This window comes from Mustela lutreola, chromosome 3 (genome assembly GCF_030435805.1).
Source record: "Mustela lutreola isolate mMusLut2 chromosome 3, mMusLut2.pri, whole genome shotgun sequence".
NCBI lineage: Eukaryota > Metazoa > Chordata > Mammalia > Carnivora > Mustelidae > Mustela > Mustela lutreola.
The window spans coordinates 139,548,766-139,568,392 of NC_081292.1; the positions used below are offsets into that span (position 1 = coordinate 139,548,766).

The window sequence follows — 19,627 nt, forward strand, 5'->3', positions numbered from 1 at the left end:
GGGTCCTAAGATCGAACCCTGCATTGGGCTCTCTGCTCAGTAGGGAACCTACTTCCTTCTCTCTCTCTGCCTGCCTCTCTGCCTGCTTGTGATCTCTCTGTCAAATAAATAAATCTTAAAAAAAAAAAAAAATTTACCTAAAATTTAACTGATTTATAGACATATAATTTATACACCATACAATTCATCCTTTTATTTAAGTGTCCAATTCAATTTTTAGTATATTTATAAGAGTGTGCAACTATCACCATTGTTTAATTTTAGAACATATTCATCACTTCAAAAAGAAACCCTGTACCCATTACATCATTCCCAATACCTCTCACTTCCTATTTCTACCTCTCCTCAGCTCCTGGCAACCACTAACACACTTTCTCTCTCTGTGGATTTGCCTGTTCAGTAACAGAGATTATCAAAGTTCTTTTCCCAATTACACATACACAAAGACTGCTTATACATATATGTACATACCACTACACACATGCACACACACACTGCTCATGAGAACCAGAGGAATATGCTACACTAATACTTCACTCTATTTAACATATAGGACTGTTATATGACCAGACAAACATTGCTGGTTAATACCAGTACTTTTTGGGTGAGGAGGAAAAAGCAAACCTAAGAGGAAATAACAACCATGGGGAAAAAATTTATTTTCTTTTAAACTGAAATCATAAGGGTTCCTTTAAACAAAAAAGATCTAACCACTTAGTTCCAGGACTATAATAAATGCCAAGTCTATGCTCTAGGTAAAATTTAAATTTCCTGATTGCTTAACTGGCAGACTATTAAAATATCTGATGCCTGATATCTGGTATCTTCTAGAAAATATTGTTTATGGATACCTGTCACATTGTTTTGATCAATTTTACACATTTAACTGATACTTCTAAACGGATACTGGTCCACTATATAGAAGAAAATTACTCCATAAAGTTTACATCAGATATCTGGAAAAGTCACATTTATAGTCATGGCTACTATCAGCTGTCAAGTCAAAGAATATTGAAGAAAACTAAGAATTTTTAATATATGCTGGTTAATTTATCATCTAAGTGACATATGTAGGATAACAAAAAATTGAAATGGTTAAGCAAATTCTGCATTTTAAAAGGTTCTCTTTTTTTCTGGTTTTACTATTAATTACAACTAAATTTTGAGGAGCCATGGAGAGAAAGTAAATTAATAGGAACCATAAAAACAGAGTTGCTAAATAAAGTGTATACTAAGGTTTCTTTTTCTTCCCTTCCCCAGATTACTTAAAACATTATCATTATTATTATTATTATTATTTTAATGGTAACATACTGGTATTTCGATTTATACTAAAAATTAGTTCATTCCAGGGCTTTTCAACATTGACACTATTTATCTCTGGGGCTGGGTAATTCTTTGTTGTGGAGGGACCGTCCTGTGTGCTGAAAGCTGTTCAACAGCATCCCTGGCCTTTACCCCGTAGATGCCAACAGCACCCTCCCCAACAGTTATGACAACCAGAAATGTCTAAACACTGTCAAATGTCAAATCTCCTTCAGTTAAGAACCACTGCTCTAATCCTTCTCAAAATACCTTTTAATTGGTGGAAATGACTTCAATAACTTTTCACAGGGGATCCCCAAACAGCTTCAGCAAGGAGATCCATAAACCCCCTGAAACCATATGCAGAAAAGCTGAGGTATGTGTCTATTTCTTGTGTGCACGCTGGAATGTTTTCTGGAGAAATGGTTTATAGTTTTCATGAGGTCCTGAAAGAGTTATCCCAAAAATGGCAATTTTTTTTTTTTTTTTTTTTTTTCTTAAACGTTAAATGTTTTATTCCTTACCACGTATCTCAACAGAGGCAGTGATTTAAAAAGGGTTAAGAATTAGTGCTTCAGTGAACATACTCACTGTGCTATGAAGTTATTTTTTTCAAAGATAAACATTGAAAAATACTATTTTATACACAGCAAATAATTTGCTTGTGCGTTCAGTTATCAGGCAAAATTGCTTTTACCACACTTATGAATCTTTCACTCAACAAACATTTACCTAGTACACCTGATATGCTATGCAGTTTGTTATTAGTATCTGAAAGCTAAACTTAAATTCACCCTCACCAAAAAAAGAAAAAAGATTAATAGCAGTATGAAGTCCACATTTATTACATAAAATCAAGTGAGAATTTCTGCTTCTCAAAAATTAATGTTAAGAAAAAAAATACACAAGTTGTAATAGTAGTATCTAAAGATAAAATAAGGGGGGGAGGGTGCCTGGGTGGCTCAACTGGTTAAGCATCTGCCTTCAGCTCAGGTCATGATCTTAGGGTCCTAGGATTGATCAAATCCCCTCTTAGGCTATCTGCTCAGGGAGAGTCGGCTTCTCCTTCTCCCTCTCCCTCTCACTCCCTTATAAATCTTATAAATAAATAAATAAAATCTTTTTAAAAATGAAGATAAAACAAGGGTAAATAAATAAAATATATGTAATTTACATTTTTGGTAAAAAGATTTAAAATAAATCCTAAAGATGGGATGCCTGGGTGGCTCAGTAGGTTAAGCCACTATCTTCAGCTTTCAGGTCATGATCCCAGGGTCCTGGGATCAAGTCCCACATCCAGCTCTTTGCTCACTGGGGAGCCTGCTTCTCTCTCTGCCTCTGCCTGCTTGTGCTCTCTCTATCTCTGACAAATAAATAAGTAAATAAAATCTTTAAAATAAATCCAAAAGAAAGAAAGATACTCCTATGAATAAATTATTATCCAAACACGTTTCTTCTTTCCATCTTTTCCTTCTTTCCCTGCCTTAATGAAAGCAAAGATATACTAAATGACATGGTATCAGACATAGTAACCAAATGCAGAGAATATCAAGTTAAATAAAAAATGTGAGATGACCAAGTGCTTACCATCATGCCTATAACATAGCAAAAGCTCACAGGCTTTTCTCTTGCCTTTCTTTCTGTCTTCTAGAAGCTCATCATCCCATCTCCAAAAATGCCACATGTCTTAGTTTCTCTTTTAAGCTATCTTTTAGTGCTGCACAATAAAATCCTCTTTGTGATTCAAACTATGTAAGCTAACTAAGTAAGTAACAGCTATATATGCAAATGTTTGAATAACTTTAATTCTATAATCTCCATAGGCATTTCTCTCCCTTTTTTTTAGTAAATTGTGGTGTATTCATACAGTGGGATAACACTCATCAATAAAAATGAGTAAATCAGAGGTATATCTATCAATATGGACAAATATAAAAAACAAAGTCAAGTACCAAAAGAACAAACATATCAATTTGTTAAATTTACACGAATTAAAAAAGCAATCTATAATACTAGTTATTTTTGTTCTCTTTTTTTTGTATAAGTTATCTGTAGTCCCATCATATGATAAGCAAATTCAGGATAATGAAAGAGAAGAGAGAGGGAAACAGAATCAGTGAAGGTTATACAGAGCCCTGTAAGCAGTATCTGTAAGGGCTTGTTTTATTTTTTTTTTTAAGCTTTTAATTCAATTCCAGTTAGTTAATGTACAGTGTTTTTTAGTTTTTAAAGCAAATAATCCCCAAGTAGTCTATTCTTCCTGTGGTGCAGTTTAAAGTTTACAGGACCACTAACCGCTTTTTGGATTACACAACTGTGATATACAAAGTGAAGAGCTACTGCATTCAATAAGTGGTTTGGGAATAAGAGACACTAATGTAATCAATAAATATATAAGAAACAGCTAGAGAAGAGAATGTCTGCTTTAAGATTAACAAATGGATTAGACTAGAATGAGCACAGTGAAAGAATGATGCTTAAAACTATGTGGTAAATAAATCTTTTCAAATAAGTTAATAACTGTGTCCATAAATGAACGTATCACCACAAATAATCAATACTATCATATCTAGCCAAAAGCTAAACTATTAAGAGAATAATCTAGCATATTAAGTGATTTTTAAAAAAAGAATGAAGACTTTTATTTTATATACTGACAATAGCTGAAAATATTACATAATAAAATCACACTTCACAGAAAAGATGTTATATTGATAATGGCAAATCACACAGAAAGATCATAAATATATAACATCGCAGACTGCGCAGAGAGAAAAAAAAATAGTTATAAGTGAAAATTATTACATTATTTGCATATTTACCTGCACAGCAAGAGAAGCTGCATTGTCAGAAAGCAAAATTTGCTCCCCTGTGGAAATACAATGAAAAGTCTGAATCAAAAGTGAGACTGCTAAATAAGCAAAATATACTTGTAAATATTTTTATTTTAAAACACTATTCCTATTTTTAAAAATAAAAGGTATAGATTTTCACCACAGGAACTATGAAGTTCTATATCAATACAATTGGGTAATCACAATTTTTGATTAAATCATCACAATATGTACATAACACAGACTATTTCTTCTAAAACTATTTGATCATTTTTTGTATTTTATCAACAATATTTAATTAAAATCACTCATTTAAAAACAAATTCATTTTTCAACTTTTCAAGAAATACTATTCCTCTTCTTTTCATTAAAATTAAGTAAAATAGTATGTGCTCAAACCCCTCTCGTTAATAAGCATTCAAAATCATATAAAACCAGCTTGCAGTTAATATTGCACAGTGTGTCTAGGTCTGTCACACAAAAGAAAGATGACAAGTTTGCTGCAATAAAAATTCCATGCTTAGAAGACTAGGGCTGCTGCCTATTAGTCTTCATTACTTTGCAGTCTTCTGACAACTGCAGCAGGCTGCTGAGCCCCAAATGGGGTCCATAATGTGATCTGATGATATATGAAGAGCTGCTAGAGGGAGCCTGAACCATCCTAGCCTATACATTTTAACAGTTCCTTTTCACTGAGAGCCCACTTTACCACAAGACTTCAAAAATCTGCTGTGTCAGCTACTGGTGCAGTAAATCTGCCAACTGCTCCTGCAGCCACATCATTTTACACTGCCTACAGCAGCCAATATAATGAGTCAATAATAAACTAAGGACCTTATAGGCCATGAATAGTTGGGTTTACACTGGCAGATTCAAGTTTAGGCAAAATCTCCTAGACAAATTGCACAAGAGAATCACTTCTTTATGTTCTCTCAGAAGTAAATGATGTTGAGGGGATGTGGATTTTTTGGTAACAATATTTTTTGTTTTTTTAAAAGATTTTATTTATATATTTGCAACAGAGAGCACAAGGCAGGGGTGGGGGCGCAGAGGAAGAGGGAGAAGGAAGCAAACTCGCTACTAAGCAAGGGAGCCTAATGCAGGGCTCCATCCCAGGACCCTGAGATCCATGACCTGAGCTGAAAGGCAGATACTTAATGAACTGAGCCACCCAAGCACCCCTAGATATATTTTTATATGAGTCATTTTTGTTTTTATATGAGCCAGTTTTTTTTTTTTTTTAAAGATTTTATTTATTTTATTTGACAGAGAGAGAGATCACAAGTAGGCAGAGAGGCAGGCAGAGACAGAGGGGGAAGCAGGCTCCCTGCTGAGCAGAGGGCCCGATGCGGGGCTGGATCCCAGGACACTGAGATCATGACCTGAGCCGAAGGCAGCGGCTTTAATCCACTGAGCCACCCAGGCGCCCCATATGAGCCGTTTTTAATTGTGGACAAGTACCTACCTTTCAGTTGCTGATACAAGGTAGCATTTTCAGGCCAAGGCTCTGCAGCTATGGAAACAAGACAGTGATAATTAGATACATAAAGCAAAAATGTATCAATAACCCAATTAATAAGCACAAAGATTTGCCTAGAGAATTTAATTTCAGTCAATTGCCAAGGTTACTTTAAATATGGCAACCAATCACACTACCTTAGGTTGTATGGTATATGGTATAAGTAGGTTAGATAACTTCTTTTAAATGCATGTGAGGTTTATTATTTGGTAGGGAGTTGTGCTGCTGTTGTAATTTCAACAGAGAAGAGGTGGAAGACATCCTGTCCAATCAAAAGCGAAAATTTAAAAACTAAAACAGGCTATATGCTACTATTCCTTATCCTCCAAACACAGATACTCCAAAATGTTACTTATAAGATACTTAATTTGGGGGTGCCTGGCTGGTTCAGTCAGGAGAGCATGTGACTCCTGATCTCAGGGTTGTGAGTCCAAGCCCTACTATGGTGCAGAGATTACTTAAATAAATCAGTCTTTAAAAAAATGAGATAGTGAATTTGATTCACTATCAAAAAAAGTGAAACAGTATTTTACTATAAACTTTAACAAAGTAAACTTTCAAACAAGTAACACTATATGAAAGAATCAAATATATCTCTTTCAGGCTATGCATCTTTCTTTATAAGCTGGTAGTATTTAAACATACAGGAAAACCATGTTGTATTATAGAACATTCCGTTACCTTGAACCCACCACCACCACTCCCACAAAAACAAAGTCAAAGAGCACGATGAAGCAGTAAATACCTACAGTGTGAAAAAAGCAAGTAAAACTAATTTTAGGCCTGAAGCCAGGCTTGACCATAACCCTTAACCTATAGTTGAGATGCTCTGAATAGTCCAGGGAGTGCGGGGGAGGACCCCTTTAATTTGCTTTAACTCATACTTCAGAATGAAAAGGAACAAAATCATATTATTATAAATTATAAATGCTACTTTTCATTTGATTTGGGCTACACAAAATTAGACTCGTATTTAGGGATACCATGAAAACCTCGAGCAAATAATGCACCATACATAGTTTTGTATGCTATTGCTCATAATATTATACATATAAACAAAAACTACCAAGTTTCAACTCATATACCAAAAATGCAATAAAACTAAATATTTATTATATGATACTGTAAACTTTTAACAAAGCAGAATTTTACTAAGAACCCAGTTAACCTGTGTAACATAGTTTTTAAAAATAAAAGTCAAGGAAACAAAAACAAGGTGACATCAGCAAATTACTAAAAAATAACCTTTTAGGCTAAACTGTATGGTCAGCACACCTATAACGTTTACATCTATATGAGAAACAATACAATGAGTTTCATTTGTTGTAAAATCCTACATCATTGAAGATTCAATTAATTTTAAAAAGATTCAATTATATGCATCTAAATCTAATTAAAGCAATAAAGCATAAGAATAAAATTAACAAAAATTTCAAAGATACTGAAACTAAGTTTCTTGAGGGCACAGATGTGTCCCATCTATGTATGCTACCCTGTAGCATGTTTTGCATATGTTGATTGTGTGTAGAAAGAAAAACGGGGGTAATTGATTAAACCTACCATTCTGTTCCCTAAATATTCTGGCTAATCTAAGTTTTACTGAACCTAGTATTATTAACTTTGTTAAAGCAATGGGATGTTCTAATTAAATATTGTAGTAATTTTAACTTCAGTTAAAATATAGGTTTTAGGGGGGAGGAGTCAAGATGGCGGAGAAGTAGCAAGCTGAGACTGCTTCAGCTAGCCGGAGATCAGCTAGATAGCTTATCTAAAGATTGCAAACACCTGAAAATCCATCGGCAGATCGAAGAGAAGAAGAACAGCAATTCTGGAAACAGAAAAACAACCACTTTCTGAAAGGTAGGACCGGCGGAGAAGTGAATCCAAAGCGACGGGAAGATAGACCCCGGGGGGAGGGGCCGGCTCCCGGCAAGCGGCGGAGCAACCGCGCACAAAATCAGGACTTTTAAAAGTCTGTTCCGCTGAGGGACATCGCTCCAGAGGCTAAACCGGGGCGAAGCCCACGCGGGGTCAGCGTGGCCTCAGGTCCCGCAGGGTCACAGAAGGATCGGGGGTGTCTGAGTGTCGCAGAGCTTGCGGGTATTGGAACGGGAAAGCCGGCTACAGAGACAGAGCCGACAGTAAGCTCGCAGCTCCGTGTTACCTTGAACCGGTCGCAGGCTCGGTGAGCTCGGAGCGCGGCCGGAGGTCAGGCAGACGGGAGTAACTGGGCGCTGTTCTCTGAGGGCGCACTGAGGAGTGGGGCCCTGGGCTCTCGGCTCCTCCGGGCCGGAGACCAGGAGGCCGCCATTTGTATTCCCGTCCTCCGGAACTCTACGGAAAGCGCTCAGGGAACAAAAGCTCCTGAAAGCAAACCCGAGCGGATTACTCACCCCGGGCCCGGGTAAGGGCGGTGTAATTCCGCCTGGGGCAAAGACACTTGAGAATCACTACAACAGGCCCCTCCCCCAGAAGATCAACAAGAAATCCAGCCGAGACCAAGTTCACCTACCAAGGAGTGCGGTTTCAATACCAAGGAGAGCAGCAGAATTCCAGAGGAGGAGAAAGCCAAGCACGGAACTCATGGCTTTTTTCCTGTGATTTTTTTTAGTCTTGCAGTTAATTTAATTTTTTCTTTTTCATTTTTTTTTTTTTTTCTCGCCTTCGGGTAAAATTTTTTTTTTTTTTTAACTGTTACCTTTTTCTTTTTTAACGATTTTTTACTAGTTTATCTAATATATATATATATTTTTTTACATTTTTCTTAGGTGTTTTCTTTTTTAAAAAAAAAATTCTTTTCTTTTTTTTTTTTTTTTTTTTTCTTTTTTCTTTCTTCCTTTTTGAACCTCTTTTTATCCCCTTTCTCCCCACTCACGATTTTGGATCTCTTCTAATTTGGCTAAAGCATATTTTCCTGGGGTTGTTGCCACCCTTTTAGTATTTTACTTGCCCCTTCATTTACTCTTATCTGGACAAAATGACAAGACGTAAAAATTCACCACAAAAAAAAGAACAAGAGGCAGTACCGAAGGCTAGGGACCTAATCAATACAGACATCGGTAATATGTCAGATCTAGAGTTCAGAATGACAATTCTCAAGGTTCTAGCCGGGCTCGAAAAAGGCATGGAAGATATGAGAGAAACCCTCTCGAGAGATATAAAAGCCCTTTCTGGAGAAATAAAAGAACTAAAATCTAACCAAGTTGAAATCAAAAAAGCTATTAATGAGGTGCAATCAAAAATGGAGGCTCTAACTGCTAGGATAAATGAGGCAGAAGAAAGAATTAGTGATATAGAAGACCAAATGACAGAGAATAAAGAAGCTGAGCAAAAGAGGGACAAACAGCTACTGGACCACGAGGGGAGAATTCGAGAGATAAGTGACACCATAAGACGAAACAACATTAGAATAATTGGGATTCCAGAAGAAGAAGAAAGTGAGAGGGGAGCAGAAGGTATACTGGAGAGAATTATTGGGGAGAATTTCCCCAATATGGCAAAGGGAACGAGCATCAAAATTCAGGAGGTTCAGAGAATGCCCCTCAAAATCAATAAGAATAGGCCCACACCCCGTCACCTAATAGTAAAATTTACAAGTCTCAATGACAAAGAGAAAATCCTGAAAGCAGCCCGGGAAACGAAGTCTGTAACATACAATGGTAAAAATATTAGATTGGCAGCTGACTTATCCACAGAGACCTGGCAGGCCAGAAAGAGCTGGCATGATATTTTCAGAGCACTAAACGAGAAAAACATGCAGCCAAGAATACTATATCCAGCTAGGCTATCATTGAAAATAGAAGGAGAGATTAAAAGCTTCCAGGACAAACAACAACTGAAATAATTTGCAAATACCAAACCAGCTCTACAGGAAATATTGAAAGGGGTCCTCTAAGCAAAGAGAGAGCCTACAAGTGGTAGATCAGAAAGGAACAGAGACCTATACAGTAACAGTCACCTTACAGGCAATACAATGGCACTAAATTCATATCTCTCAATAGTTACCCTGAATGTGAATGGGCTAAATGCCCCTGTCAAAAGACACAGGGTATCAGAATGGATAAAAAACCAAAACCCATCTATATGTTGCCTCCAAGAAACACATTTTAAGCCCGAAGACACCTCCAGATTTAAAGTGAGGGGGTGGAAAAGAATTTACCATGCTAATGGACATCAGAAGAAAGCAGGAGTGGCAATCCTTATATCAGATCAATTAGATTTTAAGCCAAAGACTATAATAAGAGATGAGGAAGGACACTATATCATACTCAAAGGGTCTGTCCAACAAGAAGATTTAACAATTTTAAATATCTATGCCCCCAATGTGGGAGCAGCCAACTATATAAACCAATTAATAACAAAATCAAAGAAACACATCAACAATAATACAATAATAGTAGGGGACTTTAACACTCCCCTCACTGAAATGGACAGGTCATCCAAGCAAAAGATCAGCAAGGAAATAAAGGCCTTAAACGACACACTGGACCAGATAGACATCACAGATATATTCAGAATATTTCATCCCAAAGCAACAGAATACACATTCTTCTCTAGTGCACATGGAACATTCTCCAGAATAGATCACATCCTCGGTCCTAAATCAGGACTCAACCGGTATCAAAAGATTGGGATCATTCCCTGCATATTTTCAGACCACAATGCTCTAAAGCTAGAACTCAACCACAAAAGGAAGTTTGGAAAGAACCCAAATACATGGAGACTAAACAGTATCCTTCTAAAGAATGAATGGGTCAACCGGAAAATTAAAGAAGAATTGAAAAAAATCATGGAAACAAATGATAATGAAAATACAACGGTTCAAAATCTGTGGGACACAACAAAGGCAGTCCTGAGAGGAAAATATATAGCGGTACAAGCCTTTCTCAAGAAACAAGAAAGGTCTCAGGTACACAACCTAACCCTACACCTAAAGGAGCTGGAGAAAGAACAAGAAAGAAACCCTAAGCCCAGCAGGAGAAGAGAAATCATAAAGATCAGAGCAGAAATCAATGAAATAGAAACCAAAAAAACAATAGAACAAATCAACGAAACTAGGAGCTGGTTCTTTGAAAGAATTAATAAAATTGATAAACCCCTGGCCCGACTTATCAAAAAGAAAAGAGAAAGGACCCAAATAAATAAAATCATGAATGAAAGAGGAGAGATCACAACTAACACCAAAGAAATACAAACTATTATAAGAACATACTATGAGCAACTCTACGGCAATAAATTTGACAATCTGGAAGAAATGGATGCATTCCTAGAAACATATAAACTACCACAACTGAACCAGGAAGAAATAGAAAGCCTGAACAGACCCATAACCAGTAAGGAGATTGAAACAGTCATTAAAAATCTCCAAACAAACAAAAGCCCAGGGCCAGACGGCTTCCCGGGGGAATTCTACCAAACATTTAAAGAAGAACTAATTCCTATTCTCCTGAAACTGTTCCAGAAAATAGAAATGGAAGGAAAACTTCCAAACTCATTTTATGAGGCCAGCATCACCTTGATCCCAAAACCAGACAAGGATCCCACCAAAAAAGAGAGCTATAGACCGATATCCTTGATGAACACAGATGCGAAAATACTCAACAAAATACTAGCCAATAGGATTCAACAGTACATTAAAAAGATTATTCACCACGACCAAGTGGGATTTATTCCAGGGCTGCAAGGTTGGTTCAACATCCGCAAATCAGTCAATGTGATACAACACATCAATAAAAGAAAGAACAAGAACCATATGATACTCTCAATAGATGCTGAAAAAGCATTTGACAAAGTACAACATCCCTTCCTGATCAAAACTCTTCCAAGTGTAGGGATAGAGGGCACATACCTCAATATCATCAAAGCCATCTATGAAAAACCCACCGCAAATATCATTCTCAATGGAGAAAAACTGAAAGCTTTTCCGCTAAGGTCAGGAACACGGCAGGGATGTCCATTATCACCACTGCTATTCAACATCGTACTAGAGGTCCTAGCCTCAGCAATCAGACAACAAAAGGAAATTAAAGGCATCCAAATCGGCAAAGAAGAAGTCAAATTATCACTCTTCGCAGATGATATGATACTATATGTGGAAAACCCAAAAGACTCCACTCCAAAACTGCTAGAACTTATACAGGAATTCGGTAAAGTGTCAGGATATAAAATCAATGCACAGAAATCAGTTGCATTTCTCTACACCAACAGCAAGACAGAAGAAAGAGATATTAAGGAGTCAATCCCATTTACAATTGCATCCAAAACCATAAGATACCTAGGAATAAACCTAACCAAAGAGACACAGAATCTATACTCAGAAAACTATAAAGTACTCATGAAAGAAATTGAGGAAGACACAAAGAAATGGAAAAATGTTCCATGCTCCTGGATTGGAAGAATAAATATTGTGAAAATGTCTATGCTACCTAAAGCAATCTACACATTTAATGCAATTCCTATCAAAGTACCATCCATCTTTTTCAAAGAAATGGAACAAATAATTCTAAAATTTATATGGAACCAGAAAAGACCTCGAATAGCCAAAGGGATATTGAAAAAGAAAGCCAACGTTGGTGGCATCACAATTCCGGACTTCAAGCTCTATTACAAAGCTGTCATCATCAAGACAGCATGGTACTGGCACAAAAACAGACACATAGATCAATGGAACAGAATAGAGAGCCCAGAAATAGACCCTCAACTCTATGGTCAACTAATCTTCGACAAAGCAGGCAAGAATGTCCAATGGAAAAAAGACAGCCTTTTCAATAAATGGTGCTGGGAAAATTGGACAGCCACATGCAGAAAAATGAAATTGGACCATTTCCTTACACCACACACAAAAATAGACTCAAAATGGATGAAGGACCTCAATGTACGAAAGGAATCCATCAAAATCCTTGAGGAGAACACGGGCAGCAACCTCTTCGACCTCTGCCGCAGCAACATCTTCCTAGGAACAACGCAAAAGGCAAGGGAAGCAAGGGAAAAAATGAACTACTGGGATTTCATCAAGATCAAAAGCTTTTGCACAGCAAAAGAAACAGTTAACAAAATCAAAAGACAACTGACAGAATGGGAGAAGATATTTGCAAACGACATATCAGATAAAGGACTAGTGTCCAGAATCTATAAAGAACTTAGCAAACTCAACACCCAAAGAACAAATAATCCAATCAAGAAATGGGCAGAAGACATGAACAGACATTTCTGCAAAGAAGACATCCAGATGGCGAACAGACACATGAAAAAGTGCTCCATATCACTCGGCATCAGGGAAATACAAATCAAAACCACAATGAGATATCACCTCACACCAGTCAGAATGGCTAAAATCAACAAGTCAGGAAATGACAGATGCTGGCGAGGATGCGGAGAAAGGGGAACCCTCCTACACTGTTGGTGGGAATGCAAGCTGGTGCAGCCACTCTGGAAAACAGCATGGAGGTTCCTCAAAATGTTGAAAATAGAACTGCCCTATGACCCAGCAATTGCACTATTGGGTATTTACCCTAAAGATACAAATGTAGTGATCCAAAGGGACACATGCACCCGAATGTTTATAGCAGCAATGTCCACAATAGCCAAACTATGGAAAGAACCTAGATGTCCATCAACAGATGAATGGATCAAGAAGATGTGGTATATATACACAATGGAATACTATGCAGCCATCAAAAGAAATGAAATCTTGCCATTTGCAACAACATGGATGGAACTAGAGCGTATCATGCTTAGCGAAATAAGTCAAGCAGAGAAAGACAACTATCATATGATCTCCCTGATATGAGGAAGTGGTGATGCAACATGGAGGCTTAAGTGGGTAGAAGAATAAATGAAACAAGATGGGATTGGGAGGGAGACAAACCATAAGTGACTCTTAATCTCACAAAACAAACTGAGGGTTGCCGGGGGGAGGGGGTTGGGGAGAAGGGGGTGGGATTATAGACATTGGGGAGGGTATGTGATTTGGTGAGTGCTGTGAAGTGAGTAAACCTGGTGATTCACAGACCTGGGGATAAAAATATATGTATATAAAAAATATATGTTTATAAAAAATAAAAAATTTAAAAAAAAAAAAATAAAATAAAAAATAAAATATAGGTTTTATATGTGATAGACATGGATTACAAGTTTTCAAAAACAATGAATAACATACACTTAGCATTAAACATCTGCTCAATATAATTTAAGTATTCTCTGATTAATCAGAAGCCACTTTACTACTCAGCAATATCGCAGAGTTTCATATGAGCAGCAATTTATGTGTTCCATGGAAAAGTTAATTTATTATCACCACCATGGATTCTCCAGACCCATTACAACAGACATATGTGAAAATAAAGAAACCTTGAGACCTATTACCTGATCACAAAAAGAGAAGTTGCCTACAAACACTAAAATTTCTGTTATTAATAGAATCTAAAGATGGAAACTAGGTGGGAGGGGGCTGTTTTCCTTGATCCAGAATACAAAATATATTCAACTCAGAAATTACTGTCAAAAATAAATTCTCGGGCGCCTGGGTGGCTCAGTGGGTTGAGCTGCTGCCTTCGGCTCAGGTCGTGATCTCAGGGTCCTGGGATCGAGTCCCACATTGGGCTCTCTGCTCAGCAGGGAGCCTGCTTCCCTTCCTCTCTCTCTGCCTGCCTCTCTACCTACTTGTGATCTCTGTCAAATAAATAAATAAAATCTTTAAAAATAAATAAATAAAAATAAAAAATAAGTTCTCAAAAAGTAACTCTGCCAAAATATCTGAGGCTATCTTTACAAATAGAACCTATCATTTAAAAAGAGAAGGAACTGGGCTGATACATATACATACATGTATATATACATATATATATATTGATACAACTATGGTTGTATGTATATGTGTGTGTGTGTGTATATATGTATATATATTTTTTATATATATTTAGCAGTATGGCATGCCAGTGTATCCATGGACCAGGAGGCAAGAAATGGTAGAGTATGCAAAGAATGATCAACTACCTATCTCACCCATGAGCAGCTCAAAATATACAAACATCACTGATCTAAGTGCATCCCCTACATAAACCAGCTCAAATAATTACATTTTAAATATGACATGGAGAAGAAATAGCTAGAGTGTTATTCAATAGAGTGCCAAAAGTGAAAATCCTAAGTTGTGTGGCATGGCAATGGATCTACAAACCAACCATGCAAGTATCTTTCTAGGAAATGAACTCTATTAACTGCCGTCACAAGTAAATCCATGAATCATGAACACTATTATCCACACATGACAAAGAACATTTCTATTTCTATTTCTTGGTTTGGATAATATTAACTGAAAGAAAGTTTGGTAGGATTGGGGACCGAGAGAGACCACTGTGCAATGCCGTCAAGTTGCAAGATACTGGTATTATTAGCACATCAAAAGTAAATTTTAGGGGCACCTGGGTGGCTCAGTGGGTTAAAGCCTCTGCCTTCGGCTCAGGTCATGATCCCAGGGTCCAGGGATGGAGCCCCGCATCGGGGTCTCTGCTCAGTGAGAAGCCTGCTTCCTCCTCTCTCTCTGCCTGCCTCTCTGCCTACTTGTGATCTGTCAAATAAATGAATAAAAATCTTTTTTTAAAAAAAGGAAATTTTATGCTTCCCACACATCAACATTTGGCGTGGCTCTTGTAATAAAGATCAGATTCCTCAACTTGGCCTTACACCTCTCCCTCTCTACCTCTCTGGCCTTCTGGCCTCATTGTAACTCCTCCGCCTACTTCTACACTCCAGTCACACTAGCCTTCAGTCAGTTTCTGGATGCACCATGTTCCTTCCTACCCCAGAGATTCATTTGTGCTGTATCCTCTGACCTAGAGCTATCTCCCACCCCTGCAGTGTATCAGCTCAAACATGCTGAGATGTTGGGCCGGCTCCCTGGACATGCTACCTGAGCAACTGCACAGGGCCAATGCTTAGAAGGGCTCCACACTCAGTTTCACGTTCTGCCATTAGTCTTGGAATTCTTTAGAACAAGGGGCCTCATGTCATCATTCTGCACTGGACCCTACACATTCTGTAGCTGGTCCTGTCCTCAGGGAAGCCTTATTGACCCTCCCTGAATAGTTCAAACACTTTCTTCACAAACTTGACAGCATGCACTGTCCTTTGTACCACTTATCACAGACAACAGTTTTATACCAATTTGAGGACTAGCTGATTGTTTATCTCCCCTACACAACATAAACACCATGAATCCAGTGTTCAGCTCTGATCTTTGCTTACCATTTCTTCCCCAGAATTAGTACCTAATCAGTAAATGTTGACTGAATAAATGTTTTTATTATTACCACTATTATCACCATTATCACTCTGTACTGTTTAGACTTAGAATGCAGTAGAGAAGATAAGGAAATTATACAACATGGCCAAAAAGGGGAAACTTGACCAGGAAAACTTAAGCACTACAACCAATAACACAAATATAAAAATATCAAACAGCTGCCTAAATAGTTGGCAGAATCTAATTCCATAAATTTACCCCTTCACTGACCCTAAACCTAGAAATGTGTTTCTTTGCTTCCTACCAAATGTACAGCTCCCACTTGATATTACTGTTGCAGCCCTCCTAAGACTAACCCCAGGCCTTGACTTATCTGACATGTCATCTCAGTACTCCCCTTTCCACAGCCTACAATTCTAACCCAGGCACCATCACTTTTTAAAATCTAACATCCCCATCAGTAAAACATTTGGGCATTCAGGTCCAGATAGATTTAGATATCATATGGTCAGTACTTCTAAGCTAACAAATCATGCACATTATAAAGCATACATTAAAAAAGAAAATACGCAGGGGTGGCTGGGTGGCTCAGTGGGCTGAGTCTCTGCCTTCGGCTCAGGTCATGATCTCAGGGTCCTGGGATTGAGCCCTGCACTGGGCTCTCTGCTTGGCGGGGAGCCTGCTTCCCCCTCTCTCTCTGCCTGCCTCTCTGCCTACCTGTGATATCTCTATCTCTCTCTCTCAAATCAATAAATAAAGTCTTAAAAAGAAAAAGTTTAAAAATAAATTGAAGTCCAAGGTCTAGGACTTTCTTCTTGTACTTCAAAGGATTGTCTTATATAACACAGGGGATACACACCCCATTCCACTTTGAAAAACACTGCTCTAATTAAATAACTACTTATCTGACATTTTAGCAGGGAACCCAGCCATTCACACACCCTTAAACAAAGATGAGTCCTCCTCTATTCTAGTGAAATCATCTTTTTTGACAATGAGAAAAAGTTGGAAAGAACACACACAAATTAATGGGGGTGGGGGAGATACAGTAAGACCCTCTTATCCTACCTAAAATTTCCCCTACATACTTCATACTTTCTCACCTTTGTGACTTTGCTGAACTTCTTCCCGTCTGTCCAGAATACTCCAAGCACCACCACATACCCAAATCCTATACCTTTTTCAACACCAAGGTTAAATGCCACCTACATCAAGAAGGCTTTTGAACTGAACAAATCTAATTTCTTTTTTATCTATACTGTCCATAGCAGTTTGTACTTGTCTTATATCATATATTACTTTCTACTCTATTCTATTATTATGTCAATATCTTATCTCTCGTTCTAAACAATAAGTCCTTAGAATGTGAAAAATCCCATGGTCCTGAGATTATTTATTAAAGACTTGGCTTCCCAACTGCTCCAAACTGAATGTGGCATTTACAGTAATATATGCTAAAATATGAAATACAAATTAAGTTAGATCTAATTTTTTAAGTATCATTTAAAGCTAATATCTTTATTTCAAGAGTTTCAAAGTAAAACAACCCACCTTTCAGAAACTCTTTCATAATAAGAAACTACTACATCATTTTCATAACACAACCATAACTTACTCTAAGGCACTTAGTGACGCACATTAATCCATTATCTCAAATTAGAATGGCTTCTCATTCCTTAGCGAAAGACCCATGAAACTTTTTATTATTTTTATTTTTTAAAAAATTCCTATTTTATAGATATAAATAAAAGAACATCTAGAAATAAAGCTCAGAGCACCTCATAGCTAAGTTTCTATCTGACAAACTCTGTTGTCTTACCTACTTAGCCTTTTACCTATTTTCCAATTCTGCAAAGGCAAAATTGCCATGGTTATTTTATATTTAGTGTCTTTTTACCAGAAGCAAAGGAGATGCCTCCTCAATTTTCAGTCTTCAGTGGAACAGGAGTTTTTTCATCCAAATGAGTATTTTTAAATTTTCAAAGACATTTTTCTCCACTCCTGTTTAAGTTGGAGAAGAACAAGCTAAAAAAAAGGGGGGGGTGGTGCCTGGGTGGCTCATTCGGTTAAGTGTCTGACTCTTGGTTTGGGCTCAGATCACGATCTCATGGATCATGAGATGGAGCCCCATGTGGGGCTCTGCATTCAACAGGGAGTCTGCTTGAAGGTTCTCTCCCCCTATCCTTCCCCCTACTGATGCGGGTACACACACACTCTCTCTCTCAAATAAATGGGTAAATCTTTTTTTTGAAATAAAATAAATAAAATTTTTAAAAATTAAAATTAAAAATTTTTAATTAAAAATTTGACTTTTGAAAGCTGTAAGATAAAATAAATGAAAGCATAAATAAATAAATTAGTGTTAGAAATGCACACAGGATAAAATATTATCTACAGCCCCCCAAAATGCATATTTGCTTCTCATTTAATTATCTTTAAGGTACCCACTATTTTTAAGTTTTACTAACCAATACAATATAACAAAAACAACAAAAAAATCTACTAGTCTATTATAACTTATAGAGAAATAACTACTGGCCCATAAATTCACATATATATAGGCCTACATCTCAAAACATGGTCAACATGCTACATTTTACCTGCAATATTCTTTCAAGTATCAAATTCGGTCATTCGAGGAGCAGATAATCTATCTATGCCATTCAATACAGAGTATTCTATAGTATGAAAGTGCTATGACCTAATAAGCAAGTCTAATTCCAAAGTCTATTTCTTGATGATCTAATCTAAGAGGACAAGAGAAGGGCCATGGAAAGAAGTGCCCTCTGTTGTTGTTTTTTAAGTTCTGCATTCTTAATGCACAACATGACTCTTCTGGCATATGAATGTAGGTGAAGACATAATTTGTAGAATAATAGGCACTAATATTACATGCTGCTTCAGTACTGTCATATTTCCAATCCATCAAATTGATTAATGCTATAATAACTCTACACAACCCTATCATTTGTGCACTAATGAAGTCAAAGCCAGTGTATCCTTAGGCAACTACATTCCAAAAGCTCATAGATGTCATCTCTTCAGCTTCCTAAGACTATTTAGACAGTGTTATACAAATGGAGTAAGATACATGTATAACCTAACCCCAAATTTGGATGGCTTTCTGCCAAAGGTATAAATGCAATACTACTGAGATAACAAAATATTCCAAAAGCATTTGGCAGGTCACAAACACGAGCAAGTTACTGCAAGACACAAAGAGAAAAGAAGGAAATAAGTGTACTAGTTTGACATAATTACTATGCTGATGATCTCCATGATATCAACACAGACACCTATCAAGTTTTAGGCAGTTATGATATAAAGCTTTCATTTAAAATGGATTTCTAAGATGTCTAGACTTTCAATATGATGGTATGGGGCTTTATCAAAACTAGAATTTTAAGAACTATGTGTTAGATTTAAAGCTATTCAACCTGCAGACTATAGTACAATTCAAAGATAACACTGTATCCAAGAAAATACAGACCAAGAAAGTATTAAATAGCAATGTCCCCTGAGCTACTGTTTCATAGGGGATGTTTAAAGATATTACACAGAATGTGTAAACAGGAAGTGACTCTTCCCACAAACAGAGTTTAAAACCATTCTCCCAGCACCTCAATAGTCTGATATCAACGTTCATGTCAGAAAATGGCTCACGTTGGAGAACTGAAGTGTAATGTCACAGTGACACTTCCATACTTAAAACACTGGCAGGTAAGC

The 19,627-nt window shown here is 37.1% G+C and overlaps 1 protein-coding gene across 2 annotated transcripts in view; it reads right to left on the minus strand.

Moving 5' to 3' along the window:
• Window positions 1-19,627, minus strand: part of MTX2 (metaxin 2) — a 74,545-nt gene that overhangs the window by 36,440 nt on the left and 18,478 nt on the right. For both annotated transcript variants that reach the window (XM_059166959.1, XM_059166960.1), the window contains 2 exons: window positions 5,605-5,652; window positions 4,128-4,174 (listed from right to left, as the gene is read on the minus strand). In XM_059166959.1, coding sequence (XP_059022942.1) covers window positions 4,128-4,174; window positions 5,605-5,652 — 95 coding nt within the window. The remainder of the gene's footprint in view (window positions 1-4,127; window positions 4,175-5,604; window positions 5,653-19,627) is intronic.